This window comes from Meles meles, chromosome 13 (genome assembly GCF_922984935.1).
Source record: "Meles meles chromosome 13, mMelMel3.1 paternal haplotype, whole genome shotgun sequence".
NCBI lineage: Eukaryota > Metazoa > Chordata > Mammalia > Carnivora > Mustelidae > Meles > Meles meles.
This window is the reverse complement of record NC_060078.1, coordinates 54,553,537-54,569,926: the sequence shown is the minus strand read 5'-3', so window position 1 is coordinate 54,569,926 and position 16,390 is coordinate 54,553,537. Positions and strand designations below refer to the sequence as shown.

Genomic DNA, 16,390 nt, shown 5'->3' with positions numbered 1-16,390 from the left:
GACAATGGAAGTTTTTGAGTAATAAAAAGGCAACTGTATGAAAGAGGACAGTTTGTTTTTGCTTCTTTGTGTTTCTTGTCTCCCGAGAGAACAGAAGAGAAAATTAACAGGTTTACAGTGTATGAGTGGTGGTGATCATAGCAGTGGTGGTGAGTGGGGCACAGGAGGCAGACATTCCAGTTTACACTCGGAAAAGTGTCTTGGATGTTGAGCAGGAGTGTTCTGCTCAGGTCACCAAAGGTCTCCTTGTCAAAGGGCAGGCAACTCCCCCTCTGGGGCTGAGTATCCGTCAGCCTGCGGGCAGGGAAGTGTAGGTGATGCACTACATACCTACTGGACATTGGATGTGGATAGGAGACTATCAGAAAGACTGGAAGGTTCTGGGCATTAAATATTCTGGAAGGCCTAGACAGACTCACACAATGATGAACTTCCTTGCCTAAAATGCCAACAGTACCCATCCCCAAGGCAACCTGAAGGAATCCTAAAAGTGTTCCACCACACTGCAGGTAGCAGCATGCCCGGTGGGACAGGATGAGGGTCTGTGTGATGGGATCTCTAACCTTCGTTTTTAGAATAGAAAGGTCTCCACAGGAAATGTCACGGGGTTGCACAAACCTAGGTCAGGCTGAAGATCACTGGTGTTTTCATCGATTGTTAGGTTGGTGTAGAGAGGGGCTGACTCAGAGCCGGCTCGGCTGCAGGGCACAGCATAGATGTCAAAGAGATCTTTTAGGTCCTTGCGGCTCCTCACGCTGGGGGTGGGGGTGGGGGCGGAGAAACACGTTGAGTATTGCCAGGAAAACATGGGGCTGAGAAAGCGTAAGAAGAAAGCCTGCCGTACCTGAATGATTTGAACAGCTCAACAAATTCAACGAAACTCATGTTACTGTCGGAAACCATGAAGCTCTGAAAACCCTTCATTCCTCCTTTGATCCTCCCATGCCAGCTGCTGCTGCTCCAAGCACTGCAACAAAGACAGAAACTTAACAGGCACACCAGGGGCTACAGTGTCCTCCCGCCCCAACAGACGCCCTCCCAGGGCAACGCGAGCCAAGAAGTGGACGGCAAGTCATTTAAGACAGAGGCTCTTTTCTGGACTCTCTTTTCATTTCTCTCAAAATTAATCTATACTGTGTCAGAGTACATAGGACATATGATACAGTGAAACCACTTTGTGTTTGTAGCCTACGTAATAAGGCCACAAGGCTATGGTTAATATCCTCCCACTAATCAAAACAGTTTTTTGAAATCACAGGTTAGTGGGACCAAAGAACTTAAATTCAATGTTTCTGAAGATAAGTCATTTTTTCAAAATTGCCTATACTTTTTTAAAAGCATAACCTATGGAAAAACTTGCACGTTCTTTCCCATATTCTGAATTATGTTTAAGAGGAAAGTCCTGAACATATCAATGTCTTTTCTTTTTCCTTTCTTAACCAGTTATTAGATGAAAACAAGGAAGGACTTTTAATACTAACGGAAAATGTGAGTCACAAAAATATTAAGAATGGAAAGAAGCCAATTCTGCCTAGAATATATCTGCACCTGCCAAGGCTGTATATTCAATATAAAAATATCAGCCCACTCGGTCAAAAGCTTGGTCTAGCTGTTTCATAACACTTCTTTTCTATATTGGTTCCCTGAGAGGATAATATAAGAAATGTTTTGATTGGCTTTTAGTCAAATCAATAAACAGGATCTTTCTTTTTTCTTACTTATTTTTGTTTTCTTGTGGTTTATCTTTTTTTACTTTTGAAATATTTGAAATATATAAGAAAATACAGGGAATATTGTAACGAACAGCCATTTATCCTGAGTCTTGCTAATAGTGTTTATTCAAGGAAAATTATTGTGTGTTGACATCTGGAAGCACTCTCTACATGGAAGAGTATTACAAAAGATGGATTTGTTGTTGTTTGTAGGCAAGGGGTGTTGATCCCCAAAGTGGTGTTAGAAACAGGGATTGGAGGTTCAGGAAGGGGAAAAGGTCTGATAAAGTAGGTTATTTGCATTACGCAGTTATGTTCCCTGTCTTCTTCCCTTCTTGTTCCGGGTCAGGCACTGTCTGCAGGAGCCCTTCTCTCTTAGACTTTAGGAAACTGTCCACTCTCTCCCCTTCCAGGGCTCCGCCTCGCTTTCTCCCTGAACAGCATTTGGGCTAATTTTTCTTTCCTTGCCTTATCTCTCAGGTTTATCTGGTGGGCACTGACCCCTGTCCTCCTGTGGGAAGGGCTGATGACCTTGTCTTTGGCATGTTAGTTGCAACTCTTTGAAAAGATTTCCCTCCCTTACTCTGTCCTTCCCATTCCTGCTCATGAGGGATCGAAATAAAGGAAAAGGAACTTCATCCAAGTTCTCTGGCTACTTTATTTACCCAGCATACTGTAGAGGCTGAAATATAAAGAGTTCTGATTCTATGTAGCTTTTCATTTTGTTACAAACCTAAACTTGCAGGAAAGTTACGAGAGTGGTACAAAGAATTCCCATGTACTTTTGACCCAGCTTCACTAAGTATAGAAATCTGAATGTATAAAGCTAACTTATGTTCAGTATTCACATTGTGAAAGAAAGTTTTCCTTTAAAAGATGATTTTCTGCAGGGTTCTTATCAGTGGCAAACTTCCTTGAGAGAGAGAGAGAGAGAGAGAGAATGTGTGTGTGTATGAGTGTGTGTGTGTGTGCACCTGTGAGTGTGTAATTAACATTTCCAAAGCCAGTGTCTGCACAGACCCATTTCCTCCTACCATGCCTCTGTTTGATAATGAGTGCCTGTTTGGGGGGGTTCGAGGGAAATGGTATGGCATTCTAATTCCTTTGTTATGCTTTCCTAATATTATTTCATCTGAGAGGGTAGATGTTGTTTCAAATCTGTACTTTACATGAACCTTATAAAATAATTTACTATAATACCAGCTTTAGAATTACACCTTAACATACCCAACTTGCTCTAATACATTCATTTCTCCAGACATGTGTATCTTGTCTTACATATGAGAAGAGTATTAAATATATTTTATCTAACAGCAAAGGGAAAGGTAGCTTACATTAAAATTTACTTTATTCCTCAGAGCAATGATATCCAACAGAATTTTTTGCAATGATAGAAATGTTCTCTGTCTCATTGCATTCCAGTACCACCAGCCACTTGTAGCGTAGAACACGTTAAACATGCATAGTGTGACTGAGGAACTGAATTTTAAATTTTATTTAGTCTTAGTGGATTTAAAATCGAATTTAAATAGCCATCTTTCTTTTCCCCCCATGGCCAGCGGCTACTCTATTTAACAAGGCAACTTTAGAAAATCAAAGCTTGGGTTGTGTTAGCACTCCTGACCTTTGAAGGGTTGGTCTGTCATACAATTAGGAGCAAGCATAGTAATGCAAGAAGATAGGAGTGTAAAATCAGGAAAATTAGAAGCTTTTAAAAATTGGGGGTTTTTCAGTTTTCAATGTAATTGTTAAGTCAAAATTAGAGACAGTCTTTTCACAGAGCACTAGAAAATGATGCCCTTCTGCATAACTTGAATGATGTGAACGTCCTTGTGTTTTATCATGTTAAGGCCCCACCTGGACAGGTTCTTGTTTGAAGAAGACAGCACAGGGGAAGACACTGGCCTGATGGGAGATGATGTCCCAGCAGACAAGTTGGGGGACCCAGCCGTGGTCAAAGAGTGGGCTCTTCTGGAAGGCAGAGTGTTAGGAGGGCTCATGACGGCATTTGCCTCTGTGAGAGAGAAACACAGAAACCAGACAGTGACGCCAGGTTATCCTTTCCCTAGAAATCAAAGAAGCATCAAAGCTGCTTCTGAATGTCTGAGCAAATCCACCTAGCCGGCAATTTCTATACAAGAAGTATCAAAATATTCTGATGAGTGGACTCGTGGTGGGTTCTCAACCTTGGCTGCACATCAGAATCATTTGGGGAGCGTAAAAATACAGAGACGTTCAGGTCTCAGCCAGAAAGTGTTGGACTTGGTTGGGGCTGGGGTGCCACCAAGGCATCCAGATATTTTTTTAAAAAAATCATCTCAGCCGTGGTTGAGAATCACTGGTCTGGTCTCGTCTCAACCACCACATTGTATTTTGTATATCTCATATCCTCTGTCCATGAGGCCAAGTTAATTAATGAGAATATTCTTCCAAGCACACTGAGCTTCCAGAAGTACCTCTTGGGTTCCACTACCTAATTAACTACAAAGATAACTGTATTTAACAAGACAGTTTTGTTAAGAATGTCCACAGTACTTAGATCACAATTGAAAACCAAATGCATATTTTCCCTATAAAATAATAATTTAAAAAAATCTTAGATGTCGATATGGGCTTTACCGGATTCTTCTTGCTCATTCATGTCTTGAGGGTCCGAACCACTCCGGCTACGACTCTCCCTCTGCATTTTGGCCTTCCGCGTGGCCATCTCGTCGTCGGCCGCCTCTCCACTCTCACCCTGGGAACACACATGTGCCAATAGTCCTCGTCCTGGGTTTCTCTCCCTCTGGGCACTGCTGTGGCTCAGGCAGGTACCTATTTTCTGACTGCCCCACCTTCCACATGCCCCCACCCCAAACCAGGACAGACCCCTGTGAGGGCTGACTCAGGAATCTCATGTTACTCTGGCGCACTTATTTTTCTGGATACAGCAGCACTCCCCGGGGAGGGGGCTGATGAAAGCAGACACATGACCCCTGGCATCTCTGCATAGAGACCAAATTATGAAGCCAACAAAGGTTGGCTTAGGCATCAATGGCCTCCCATATGCAAAGTGTGGGACTTTCTCTAGATAACCATAGAGAAACTACCTTACCATGTTAGAGTGATAATCTCTATATAATGTACTATAGAACGTATAGTGGTAACTAAGCAAATATTTTCTGCCATGGTAAAAACCATAAAGTCTACCACTTTAACCATTTTTAAGTGTACAGTAGGGTAGTGCTAACTCTATGTGCCTTGTTGTGAACAGGTCTCTAGAATGCTTTCCTCTTGTAAAACTGAAGCTTTAGACGCAATGAAAAATGGATTCCCCTTGGCCCGTCCCCCAGCCCCGGCATCCACCATCCTACTTTCTGTTTCTAAGAACTTAACCACTCTAGGTACCTCATCTAAGTGGAATCATGCAGCATTTGTCCTTTTGTGACTGTCTTATTGCACTTAGGGTAATGACCTCAAGGTTCACCCACATTGTCACATGCCAGGATTTCATTCTTTTTGAAAGGCTGACCGAACGCTATTCCATTGTATGTATACCTCACCTTGTCTTGATCTTTCAATGGTGGATGGACATTTAGGTTGCTTCTCTTGATACTATATTTTAAGTTGTGTTCTACATTGAGCATTTTGGCCCTCAAAGACCTTCCTCATGGGATCCCTGGTCTTTTTAGCCTTTGCTTCCCCCCCACAGAGCCTCTGCTCCAGTGTGGACCATGAACCCAGAACTGTGTGCTTCCCTGAACAAGCTGTCTTTCATGCCTCCCTCCTGCCTCCTCTGCCAGAAATCCTCCCCGCCACCCCTGCCCCCGCCATTGTCTTTCTGATCCTTCAAGACCCATCTGTCATCTTCCCTGGTAAGCCTCTCCTGTCTGCGTCCTAGCCCTGGATCTTCCTTATGTCTCCTCCCACAGCACTCTGTAGATGGCTTCACCGTGACTCCTACTGAGTGCTCACTGTTGGCAGCCCCTGAATTTTTGGGTGTTGACACAATTCCTGACACTAGGCCTGGCACCAGGAGGTGCGTGGTAAGCACTTGCATTTCGTTTGTTTCATTTTGTCTGCACCCCAAATGCGCTAAGGTAGTTTCTGGTGTTGTAGACCATAGGACAGTGCTGGATGATTGGGTCTGAGGTGTCATAAATAACACTCTACCCGTATAAGGATTTTCTTCTTTTTCTTGGTGGTGTTTATGCCCAACGTGTTGTTCCTCTGCACACTGGGCTTCTCAGCACTCTTCGCGGATGTCCCAGGGCTGGGGTTGCGTGTACTCCATCGCCGGCCACCAAACAGCTCCACAGCGTGAGCCAAAGTTGGGCCTTCATACCGTCCGTCCTCCTGTAAAAGAGCCACATTCTGAACACATGAGGAGAGAGCAAGCAGTGGGGAAGTCCACAGATGAATGGCTTCTAGTAAATTCCCAGAGGTGGAGGAGCACAGGCAGTTACGGAGGACTAGAGGTCTGGCCACCCAAGTGGCTCTGTGTCCTAGCTGTCAGGACTCTCTGTAGGGAGTCTCATCACATCCTGTTGTCCTGGTCACATCCTGCTGAGTTCCAGGGATGTGCTTTCTGGGGGGCCATGGGCAAGTGGGATGAAAACAAACTTCCCTTCCCAGTTTCAGAGGTTACATTCCAGAGTGGACACTGTAGGAATATTCAGGAAGACGCGCTTGCAAATTAGGGCTTTGGAGGACTGAGCGTGTGTATGTGTGGATCTACTAAGTAAGATCAAGTTCTATTTGTATTGCCTCATCCTAGGTTTTTGTTTTTTTATTGTTGTTGTTTGTTTTTTTATCTAGTTTGATGACTGGGACAGTCTGACTTGAAATGCAGAGTATGTGGTGTACCTGTGGAATTTACTCCAGAGGGCTCTGGGGAGATAACCACGGAGGAAACATATTATTAAATAGTTGGCGCACACCTGAAACTAATGTAACATTATGTGTCAACAACTACACTCGGTAAAATAAATAAGGAAATAGTTGGGCTTCTGTCCTCTAGAGTGTCTGATACCCAAGGACAGAGAGCCCAGGGCACTCAGAACACCATGCACACTGTGATGCTGTGAGCAGTGGGAAGATCCCTAAGGGGCAGGCATGCTTCATGACAGCTGCTTCTCACCAGGTAACGTGGAGCAACGTGCTCTGGGGAGCAGCAGAGATTTTACTCATTAAACAACCACCATCAATTCTCCAAGTCAGAGAGGCCAGTTAATAAAACTACAAAAAGTCACATGCGAGTTAAAGCCAACATGAATGATATTTCATAGGTTGTATAAAATGGACCTTTAAAAATTAATTTTCATAATTTACTGTCTTTACTTTCTGCAAGCTCTTAGGGCCAGTCTCCTCTGCAATTCCCAAAGAGGTGCTTGTAAATAGGTTTTGCTTTGTTGTAGGTGCTCTGTGAATAACAAAGTGTGTGTCTGTGTGTGCGCGCGTGCGCGAGTGGGTCTGTGTGTGTGCACGCGAGTGTGTGTGCACACGAGTGTGTGTGCGTGCGCGTATTTGCTCCTTCACCCTAACGTTCAATAGCTATCTCATTTTAAGACTTGAGTTGTGACCTCCTACCTCCTGCATCCTGTTATGGATCCCAGGATGCTGAGTGACTTGGACGCTTGATGTGGGAAATCTTTTGGTGATCTCTGATGGATATCTGGGATTTATGCCTGCCCATTAATCATTTCTTTTTTCTCTAACCCTACCCCAATTTTACTATATATATTTTCCACTGGATACAGTCTTTTTTTTTTTTTTAAGTGTACTTACTTATTTAAGAGAGAGAAAAAGAGAGAGAGAGAGAGAGTACACATAAGCTGGGCAGGGAGGGACAAAGGGAGAGGGAGAAGCAGACTCCCCACTAAGCAGGGAGCCTGATGCAGGGCTCAAACCCAGGACCCTGAGGTCATGACCTGAGTGGAAGACAGACACTTAACCAACTGAGCCACCCAGGTGCCCCTGGATTCAGTCTGGAGTCTATCAATCAAGGTGAAACATGCTCCCTTAACCAATGTTGGCATAACATCCAAATAAGCCAATTAGAATTTCTCTTCCTGGAAAATGAATCTTGAATACAGTGCTACTGAGAATGAAGAAGGTTGGAGATCATTCCTTCCTGATAGAGGGCATGCTCCCTGTGAACAAGTTGCTACAATTGACTTCGAAGTGGAATCAACATTTTATGCCACAATTTCATAAATAAATTTTAACTACCTTATTGAATATCACATTCTGGAAGAAATTTTGTAAAAATTTTATCTATGGGTTTTGACTAACACTTTAAAAATTTAATAGATCCCATCATTAAAACTTAAAACTTCTGCTCTGGAAAAAACATTGTCAGGAGAATTAGAAGACCAGCCACAGACGGGGAGGAAATGTTTGCAAAAGAAACATCTGATAAAGAACGGTTATCCAAAATATATAATGAAAACTTAAAACTCAACAATAAGAAAACTAACAACCCAATTAAAAAAAAGTCCAAAGACCTCAATAGACACTTCACCAAAGAAGAGATACAGATGGGAATTAAGTATATGAGAGGCTGTTCCACATCGTACAGCATCAGGGAACTGCAAATTAAAATAAGATACTGCTTCAACACCTATTAGAATGGTAAAAATCCAGAACACTGACAACACCACATGCTGGGTGGGGATGTGGGGTAACAGGAATAAGGATTCATTCTAGTATGAAAGCAAAATGGCACAGCCACTCTGGAAAGCAGTGAGGCAGTTTCTTACAAAAGTAAGTATTCTTTTACCATACAATCCAGCAGTCATGCTCCTTGGTTGTTATCCAAAAGACTTGAAAACTTAAGTCCACAGAGAAACCTGAACATGAATATTTACAGCAGCTTTATTCATAATACCAAAACTTGGAAGCAATCAAGATGTCCTTCAGTAGGTAAATGGATAAATAAACTGTGGTACATCCACACAACGGAGTATTACTCAGCAACAAAAAGAAATGAGCTATCAAGTCATGAAAAGACACGGAGGAATCTTAAATGCACAACACTAAGTGAAGGAAGCCGATCTGAAAAGTCTACATATTGTATGATTCCAACCATATGACATTCTGAAAAAAGCAGAACTATGGAGATAGTAAAAAGATCACTGGTTGCAGGGGTGGGGGGTGGGAGTGGGTAGGGTGAGGTAAGGTGGAAGGAAGAGATAAATAGGCAGGGGACAGAGAATTTTTAGGGTAGTTAAAATATTCTATGTGATATTATAATTACCAATATATGTTATTATATATTTGTATAAACCTATACAATATACAGCACCAAGAATGAATCCTCAGGTAAACTGTGGATTTTGGGTGACTGTGATATATCAATGTAGACTTACCCTTTGTGAAAAATGTGCTATTCTGCTGAGTGATGTTGACAAGTAGGGGTCACTATTATGCATGGGGGGTAGGAGGTTTATGGGAAAATCTCTGTATATTCTTCTCAATTTTATTGTGAACCTATAACTGCTTTTAAAAAAGGAAATCTTTAATAAAAAAGTTTACTAGACCTATACCATGTATATATAAAAGAATCAGCCTCTGCTGCTTTGGTATTTCTAAATTCAGAACATCCTAACATGGGTCAAGCTTTACTCTTAATAGAAATATTTCAGGCCTGGAAAAGGCACATGCCTTTGTTTAATCTTTAAAGGAGACTTTCTGGGAACTGAAATATAGTTTGACTCTTTCTTTTATTTTGTACAAAACAATAAAGTTGGTTGGGATGGGTGAAGGAGGTCTCTTCTCTTTCTAATTTGGGAGAAGATCTACTGTGAGCGAAACTATATTCTCAGTTTTAGAAAAGTTCCATTTAAAAAAAAGATTTTATTTATTTGTCAGAGATAGAGAGCGAGCGAGAGCACAAGCAGGGGGAACGGTGGGCAGAGGGAGAAACAGGCTCCCTGCTGAACAGGGAGCCAAAAGACAAGAAACAGTGACATTTGTAATGAAGCCAAGAAATGTAGGAAAATAAAAGAAGTTCATGTGGACATTAGGATCAAGAAACTGATTCCTTAAAATAGTATTCATGCACTTTTACCTCTTGGCATTATCTTCAAACATGATATTTTTGAGACTGTTTAACTGATCTAATCCTTTGAATAAATCCCTTTTTTTCCCTTGAAGACAGCCAGAATCTGTTTCTGTTGCTTACAACCAAAGTTCACCTGAGAACCCTCCTTTGAACCCTTTCAGATTCCCAGAGATCTTTCCAAACACCCAAGATTATGGGTTCTTAGCTCTGCCCATGCAACCTCAGGCCAAAGCTCATGATACCAGTCTTTGTCCCACACCACACATCAAATCTCTGGGGCTTACTTTCTTTTATTTTCCTGCATTCCTAGGCTTTATTACAAATGTTACTCTATCTTTTTGTCTTTTGCTTTATCTCCTGTTACTATTTCCATTAGATCAAATACATTTACTAGTACTAAAATACTTGTATTTGAAAGCATGGGGTTCCTGGGTAGCTCAGTTGGTTAAGTGTCTACCTTTGGCTCAGGTCATGTTCTCAGGTCCTGGGACTGACCTGCATTGGGCTCCCTGCTTAGTGGGGAGCCTGCTTCTCTGTCTCCGTCTGCCTCCTCCCACTTATGCTTTCTCTCAAATAAATAAAATCTTAAAAAAAAAAGAGAGCAGTTTCATATACATTCATCACACAAGAAGACTCAGATGTCAGAAAGATTTTCTTTTTTCTTTTAAAGATTTATTTATTTATTTTAAGGGTGGAGGGGGGACCGCAAAATGAGAGGGAGAGAGAGTTTTAAGCCAAGCTGAGAACTCAGCTGAGGTTCTGTGCTGAGCATGGAGCCCGACATGGGGCTCAATCTCAGGACCCTGATATCAGGACCTGAGCCAAAACCAAGAGTCGTTACTTTCAGGTGTCCCAGAAAGATTATTTTCTATATAAGCCGTTCCCAAACTGGGGATAAAGAAATATCTTACAGGGCTGTCAGAAGTTCGGAAGAACCCACTACTGCTCATAAATTTCTTGAATGTATAGATACATTTAAATTCATTTCTTTTGGGGGCCCCTGGGTGGCTCAGTGGGTTAAAGCCTCTGCCTTCAGCTCGGGTCATGATCCCAGGGATCGAGCCCCGCATCGGGCTCTCTGCTCAACAGGGAGCCTGCTTCCTCCTCTCTCTCTGCCTGCTTCTCTGCCTGCTTGTGATCTCTATCTGTCAAATAAATAAATAAAATCTTTAAAAAAAATTCATTTCTTTTTGTACCTTAGGACTTCTCAGAGCCTTAAGTGTGCTAAGCAGTATTATAAATCACCAAGAGGGCATTTAACAGGATGCCTATTGACCTTTTGTTCTCCAGGTACCACACTGGCAGCATCTTTTTGATGTTCTCCGAGACAATATGGGAGCTGGTCTACATATGGGAAAGTAACAATTTGCTAACCTTTTCACTTTTTAAAAAAAATCTTTTTTTTTTTTAAATCCTGAGGGTGTGTTTCTGAGACATGTTGCCTCACCTGCCTGGGTGGCTCATGCACAATAATGTTTTGAGGAAGACCATCGCCTGTGTTTTCAGAAGTGGCAGTGGTATATGGAGCTGTTTTGCCTTTACAAGGTGAGGGCTTGTTTCCAAGCAGCAGAAGAGGGAGGGGGCCGGGGGTGTAGCTGTGTTTGCAACTGGGAAGGACTAAGCTGGCTCCAAGTTACTTCCTCTGTTTCTGCTCCAGCGGAGCATTTTCTCTTCTGCTATTCCTGGTCTCAGCCGGTGCCTCCTTCAGCAAAAACTGTAGGCTGCCAGGGTGAATGAGAAACCAAGCACGCTTTAGGTATTAATTTAGTTACTTTATGCCGTAAGATTGGAAGGGAAACAAATGGAGCCAATAAACCATGTCAGGTTTGTGACCGTGATTGTAACTAAGCTCAGAGCTTTGGTTTATGTCCAGGTTGCATGGATTTGTATGATTCTGGAAGGCTGAGGAATGATTATAATTAAAGATCAATATTTACAATAGCTCCTGAAGGCCTTTTTTACGAGCAGCTGACAACACTGGACTCTCCCTGTGGAGTGGACAGGAAGCTCATATTTTGGTTTCCGTTTTAGGAGGAGTTAACTGAAACAGGCTTTTTACTGTGCAGTCCTAGCATCGTTGTGTAGATAGGACTATGGGCTTATTAATTAATTAATAAATTAGTTATTCAGGATATGCTCTCTACTCATAAGTATTGCACATATATATATATGTGCAATATCTATCTATCTATCTATCTATCTATCATCTATCTATCTATCTATCCTTATCAATAGCCTGGGGGGGATGTCTTTGCTGGTGGGAAACATGTTAGAGCCATGAAAAGGACATGAAATCAGTCATTTGAGTAATTCAAATTATAGTTAAATTATAGTTCTATTTGTTCAGGGACACTAGTAAAAAAGATAATGTTTTTGCCAAAGATGGGAAAGCGAAACAACGAAAAACTGAATACTCAGTTACACATTTGGCAGCGCCATCAATGGTGTCCCCTTGTGGCGGGTTTTTGACTCACTTCCCAGCCATCTGCCCTTCGTCCTCTGCAAGCGCACCAGTCCGGTGGTGCCTGTGTCTCTTCCCACACCTCGCTCAACCCAGTCCTGCTGCCACTCTTAGCTGGAGTGTTGATATACCCAAGAATTTTAGGGTAGTGAGAAACCCACTCACTTCAAGCGGCTGACTGTGAGAAACTCCCTCGAGGGCTGCTGCCAATAGGATAACCTGGTGAGGCAGAACTCCGTGCATGAGTGATCCTACATTTGGGAAAGTTTCTTTTAAACTCAGAAGTTCTACAGTGAGGCTGCAATGCACAGTAAATTAATGCTCTGAGAGTCACGCAGCCCATCAGGGGATGAAGCAGGATTTCAGTTTCCAAAGTGAAGGTTTCCAATGTTATCAATCAATCCCTAATTAATAATAAAAACATTTACGCTGTCATGCTTTCGATAGAACCTGAGTAAGTGACAATGCTTATATTAACCAGTTTCTTTCTGATGTGAGAAGTACAATGTCTGGTCGCTGTGTTCATATAAATAATAACAGGAACTACTATGAGTCAGACACTACTCTTTACATATAGCAGCCGACATTATGGTTTTACACGTATTAACTCAGACCCCACAGCCACCCTATGAATGCGTATTGTTATCACTCTCGTTTTATAGATCAGAAACGGAGGCACAGAGAGAGTCAAAGCTTCCCAGTGCCAGAGTGTAAGGGTGAACCTTGGTGGTCCCAGTGTGGTTTTGCAAGATTAGTATCTTAAGAGTTAGGGGAGTGAGGAGACGGGGGAGGGCGCATCCCTACCTGATAGAGGCTGACGTACTGTTTCCGCAGCCACTGCTGTCTCTGGTCAGGGAACTTCCTCATCTTCCTCACGGCCCTCGTGAGTTCTAGCAATCCACTGAAGAGCATCTTAGCTGTGTGCTTGGGCGCCACAAAGTGCAATAATCTATTGTCCGTGGTCTGGAGCCCATAGAGCAGTGTCACGCCAGTCTCGGAGAGAAACATGCTACCCAGTTTGTTCTGAACACACACAGTGTGTATATCGATGCTAGGGTGTCCCATGTACACAGCCTTTGCTGAAAACAGATCCAAGACCCCCTCCGCCAGGCCACTTAATCCAGCATTGCCCAGTAAGGGGAATTTGCCAGGCTCAGACGTGTTACTAAGTACACCAAGTTTTGCTTTAGCACTGGCTGGGGAGGCAGTGGTGGGCTTTATCCAGGTCAAGGTGCTGTTGTCAGGCTGAAGCTGCAGGAAGCAGCGGGCGGACAGGTGCGTGTCCTGGTCGTAGTGGATGACAGTGGCCCCCTGCAGTAGGAACTGGTGCACATCAGCTCGGATGGACAGCACGTACCACGGGATCAGCTCCGTGCCATGGTCAAAGGCCTTCTGAGGCTCTTCTGATCCATGAGACTCCCATTCTTTAGACTGCTCAAAGAGGTCATTTTCAGAATCCAACAGATCTCCAATTATAAACCTAATGGAAAGAGATGTAAATTTGGTCTGTCTTGTAATCAGAAGCAAGAAAAGCACAAAGCTTTTCACGGACACTGGACATCATTTTTCACTTCACTATGAATTCAAATTAGCATAGGAAATAAAAAATGCTAAAGATTAGAGTAGATTTTTATAGCTGCATTCTAAAACCCTATATTTAGCAATAGGTCTAACCACAGGAACAAGGAAAGGAACTGCTAGATAAGTTGTTGTATTTTTTATAAGATTTCATTTATTTCATTTAGAGAGGCAGAGGGAGAGGGAGAGAATCTGAAGCAGATTCTGCACTGAGTGCAGAGCCTGACGTGGGGCTCAATCTCATGACCCCAAGATCATGACTTGAGCCAAAGCCAAGCATCAGGTGTTCAACTGCTGAGCCACCCAGGAGTCCAAAGTTATTGTGCTTTTAATATCAATAATAATCTTCACGATGTATTAATTTTCCCTCTTGTATCAGGAACTGTTAAGTACTTTATGTACATTTGCACTTCATTTGACCTACTTGTGAAGGAAGGCTTTATTTATTTATTTGTTTTTTAACCTTTGAGGAAACAGCTTCAGAAGGGTCAGTAACTCACTTCGGTCATCCAGCTCAGAAAGGGTGTACTCAAGGCAGGATTCTGCTCTGACTCATCAGCCTGAGACCTTCATCACTAGGTTTGACTGCCTTCTACTTGATCAGAACCAAAAGTCGTGAACACAGTGGGGCTAAAATAGGCACAACAAGACTTAATAAGCTGGCCTAAGATGTGTCTCTGTTAAAAAATAAAATACCATTTGTTCAAAGACACTCATTGGAAAATATAGTCACAGTGGCCAGATGAACAAGAACAGCTAGCTCTCCTTGACATAACCTTAGATTTTCATTGTGTTTCTGTGTGTGTGCCCATGTGTGTGTGCACACATGTGCACATAAAGGACTTGTCAGCTTGGAAAACTTAGCAAGTTGTCTTACTTGAGTTGGGAATGTAGAGTGTTAGGTCTTCAGAAGGATGTGGGGCGGGGGAAGGCAAGGGAGACCTCATTGCCTCACTCCTGTATGTCCACCTTGTATGCATGTGCCCAGGAGAGACTCATTTTTTTTCAAAGCAGGAAGAATTTTTATTAAGGTCAAGGTTTCTGCTGTTTGGTCCATAGACATTCATTGCAAAGTGGTGGATAAAATTGAGAAGGAGCTGGCCCATACATCTCTGGGAAGGAATGTTCCCATCCTCTTGGGAACTTCGCACCTGGGCAGACTGCTGCCTCCTGGCAAAGTATGAGCAGTAGCACTGGATTTCCTGGACTCTCAGTCTAAATCCCAGTCCCTGAGCAAGATCCCACTCATGTTTTCAGCAGGTTCTTCTTCCTTGCCTCACATAAGCAGATATTCTTAAAAAAGAAAAGAAATCTACAAGAGATCTCGCAAATCTGAAAATCAGAATATCCTTTTCAGATAAGCCACACTGAAAACTCTAGAAGCAATCCTAATGCCCAGCAACAATAAAACCTACAAGTAAAATTTGATGCATTCATACAATGTAATGCATTGCATGGCAATGAAAATAAGTAGTAATAGTTAATGCAATGCAACAACAGGGACATATCTTAAGCAAGACCCACAAAAATAAATACTGTATGGTTACATCTTCATAAATGTAAATTTCAAAACTGGGCAAAACTATATTATTTAGAAATGCATAATACTGATATAATTGTAAAGAAAAGTGGGAAGTAGGGGCACCTGGGTGGCTCAGAGGGTTAAAGCCTCTGCCTTCGGCTCAGGTCATGATCCCAGGGTCCTGGGATAGAGCCCCATATCAGGCTCTCTGCTCAGCGGGGAGCCTGCTTCCTCCTCTCTCTCTCCCTGCCTCTCTGCCTACTTGTGATCTCTCTCTGTCAAATAAATAAATAAAATCTTAAAAAAAAAAGTGGGAAGTAGTATTGTAAAATTCACTACTATAGAGGGAAAGCTGATAAAAAATTGAGAAGGAAAACAAATAGTTTATGGGTGCTGGCAATGTTTTCACTCTGAGTGGTAGTTATGCATGTATTCACTTGCTAGTTTAGGCCACTGCCTTCGGCTCAGGTCATGATCTCAGGGTCCTGGGATCGAGTCCCGCATCGGGCTCTCTGCTCGGCAGGGAGCCTGCTTCCCTCTCACTCTCTCTGCTTGCCTCTCTGCCTACTTGTGATCTCTCTCTGTCAAATAAATAAATAAAATCTTAAAAAAAAAAAAAAGTTTTAACTTTAAAATACCTTTAGATTTATGTAGAAGTTTCAAAGACAATAGACCCCACATTCAGTTTTCCTTGTTAGTATCTTACACTGGGATGGCATATTTGACACAATCATAAACCAATAGTGATGCATTATTATTAATTGAAGTCCATACTCTAGAGAGTTCCTTAGGTTTTTTGTTTGTTTGTTTGTTTTTGTTTTTGTTTTTTTTAAACCTATGTCCTTTTTCTTTTCCAGGACTCCATCCAGGATACCATATTACATTTAGTTGTCACATTTCTATAAGGCTCCTCTTAGATATGGCAATTTCTCACACTTCCCTTGTTTCTAATGATCTTGACTGTTCTCAGGAACACTGGTTAGGTATTTTATAGAATGTCTCTCAATTAGAACTTGCCTGATATTCTTCTCATAATTAGACTGAGGCCATGGGTTCTAGGGAGGAAGTCTCCA

The 16,390-nt window shown here is 42.3% G+C and overlaps 1 protein-coding gene across 2 annotated transcripts in view; it reads right to left on the bottom strand.

Moving 5' to 3' along the window:
• PLCE1 (phospholipase C epsilon 1) overlaps positions 1-16,390 on the bottom strand; it is a 319,088-nt gene that overhangs the window by 59,168 nt on the left and 243,530 nt on the right. For both annotated transcript variants that reach the window (XM_046026766.1, XM_046026767.1), the window contains exons 8-13: positions 13,022-13,697; positions 5,865-6,047; positions 4,332-4,449; positions 3,570-3,726; positions 845-967; positions 619-755 (exon numbers count right to left, since the gene is read on the bottom strand). In XM_046026766.1, coding sequence (XP_045882722.1) covers positions 619-755; positions 845-967; positions 3,570-3,726; positions 4,332-4,449; positions 5,865-6,047; positions 13,022-13,697 — 1,394 coding nt within the window. The remainder of the gene's footprint in view (positions 1-618; positions 756-844; positions 968-3,569; positions 3,727-4,331; positions 4,450-5,864; positions 6,048-13,021; positions 13,698-16,390) is intronic.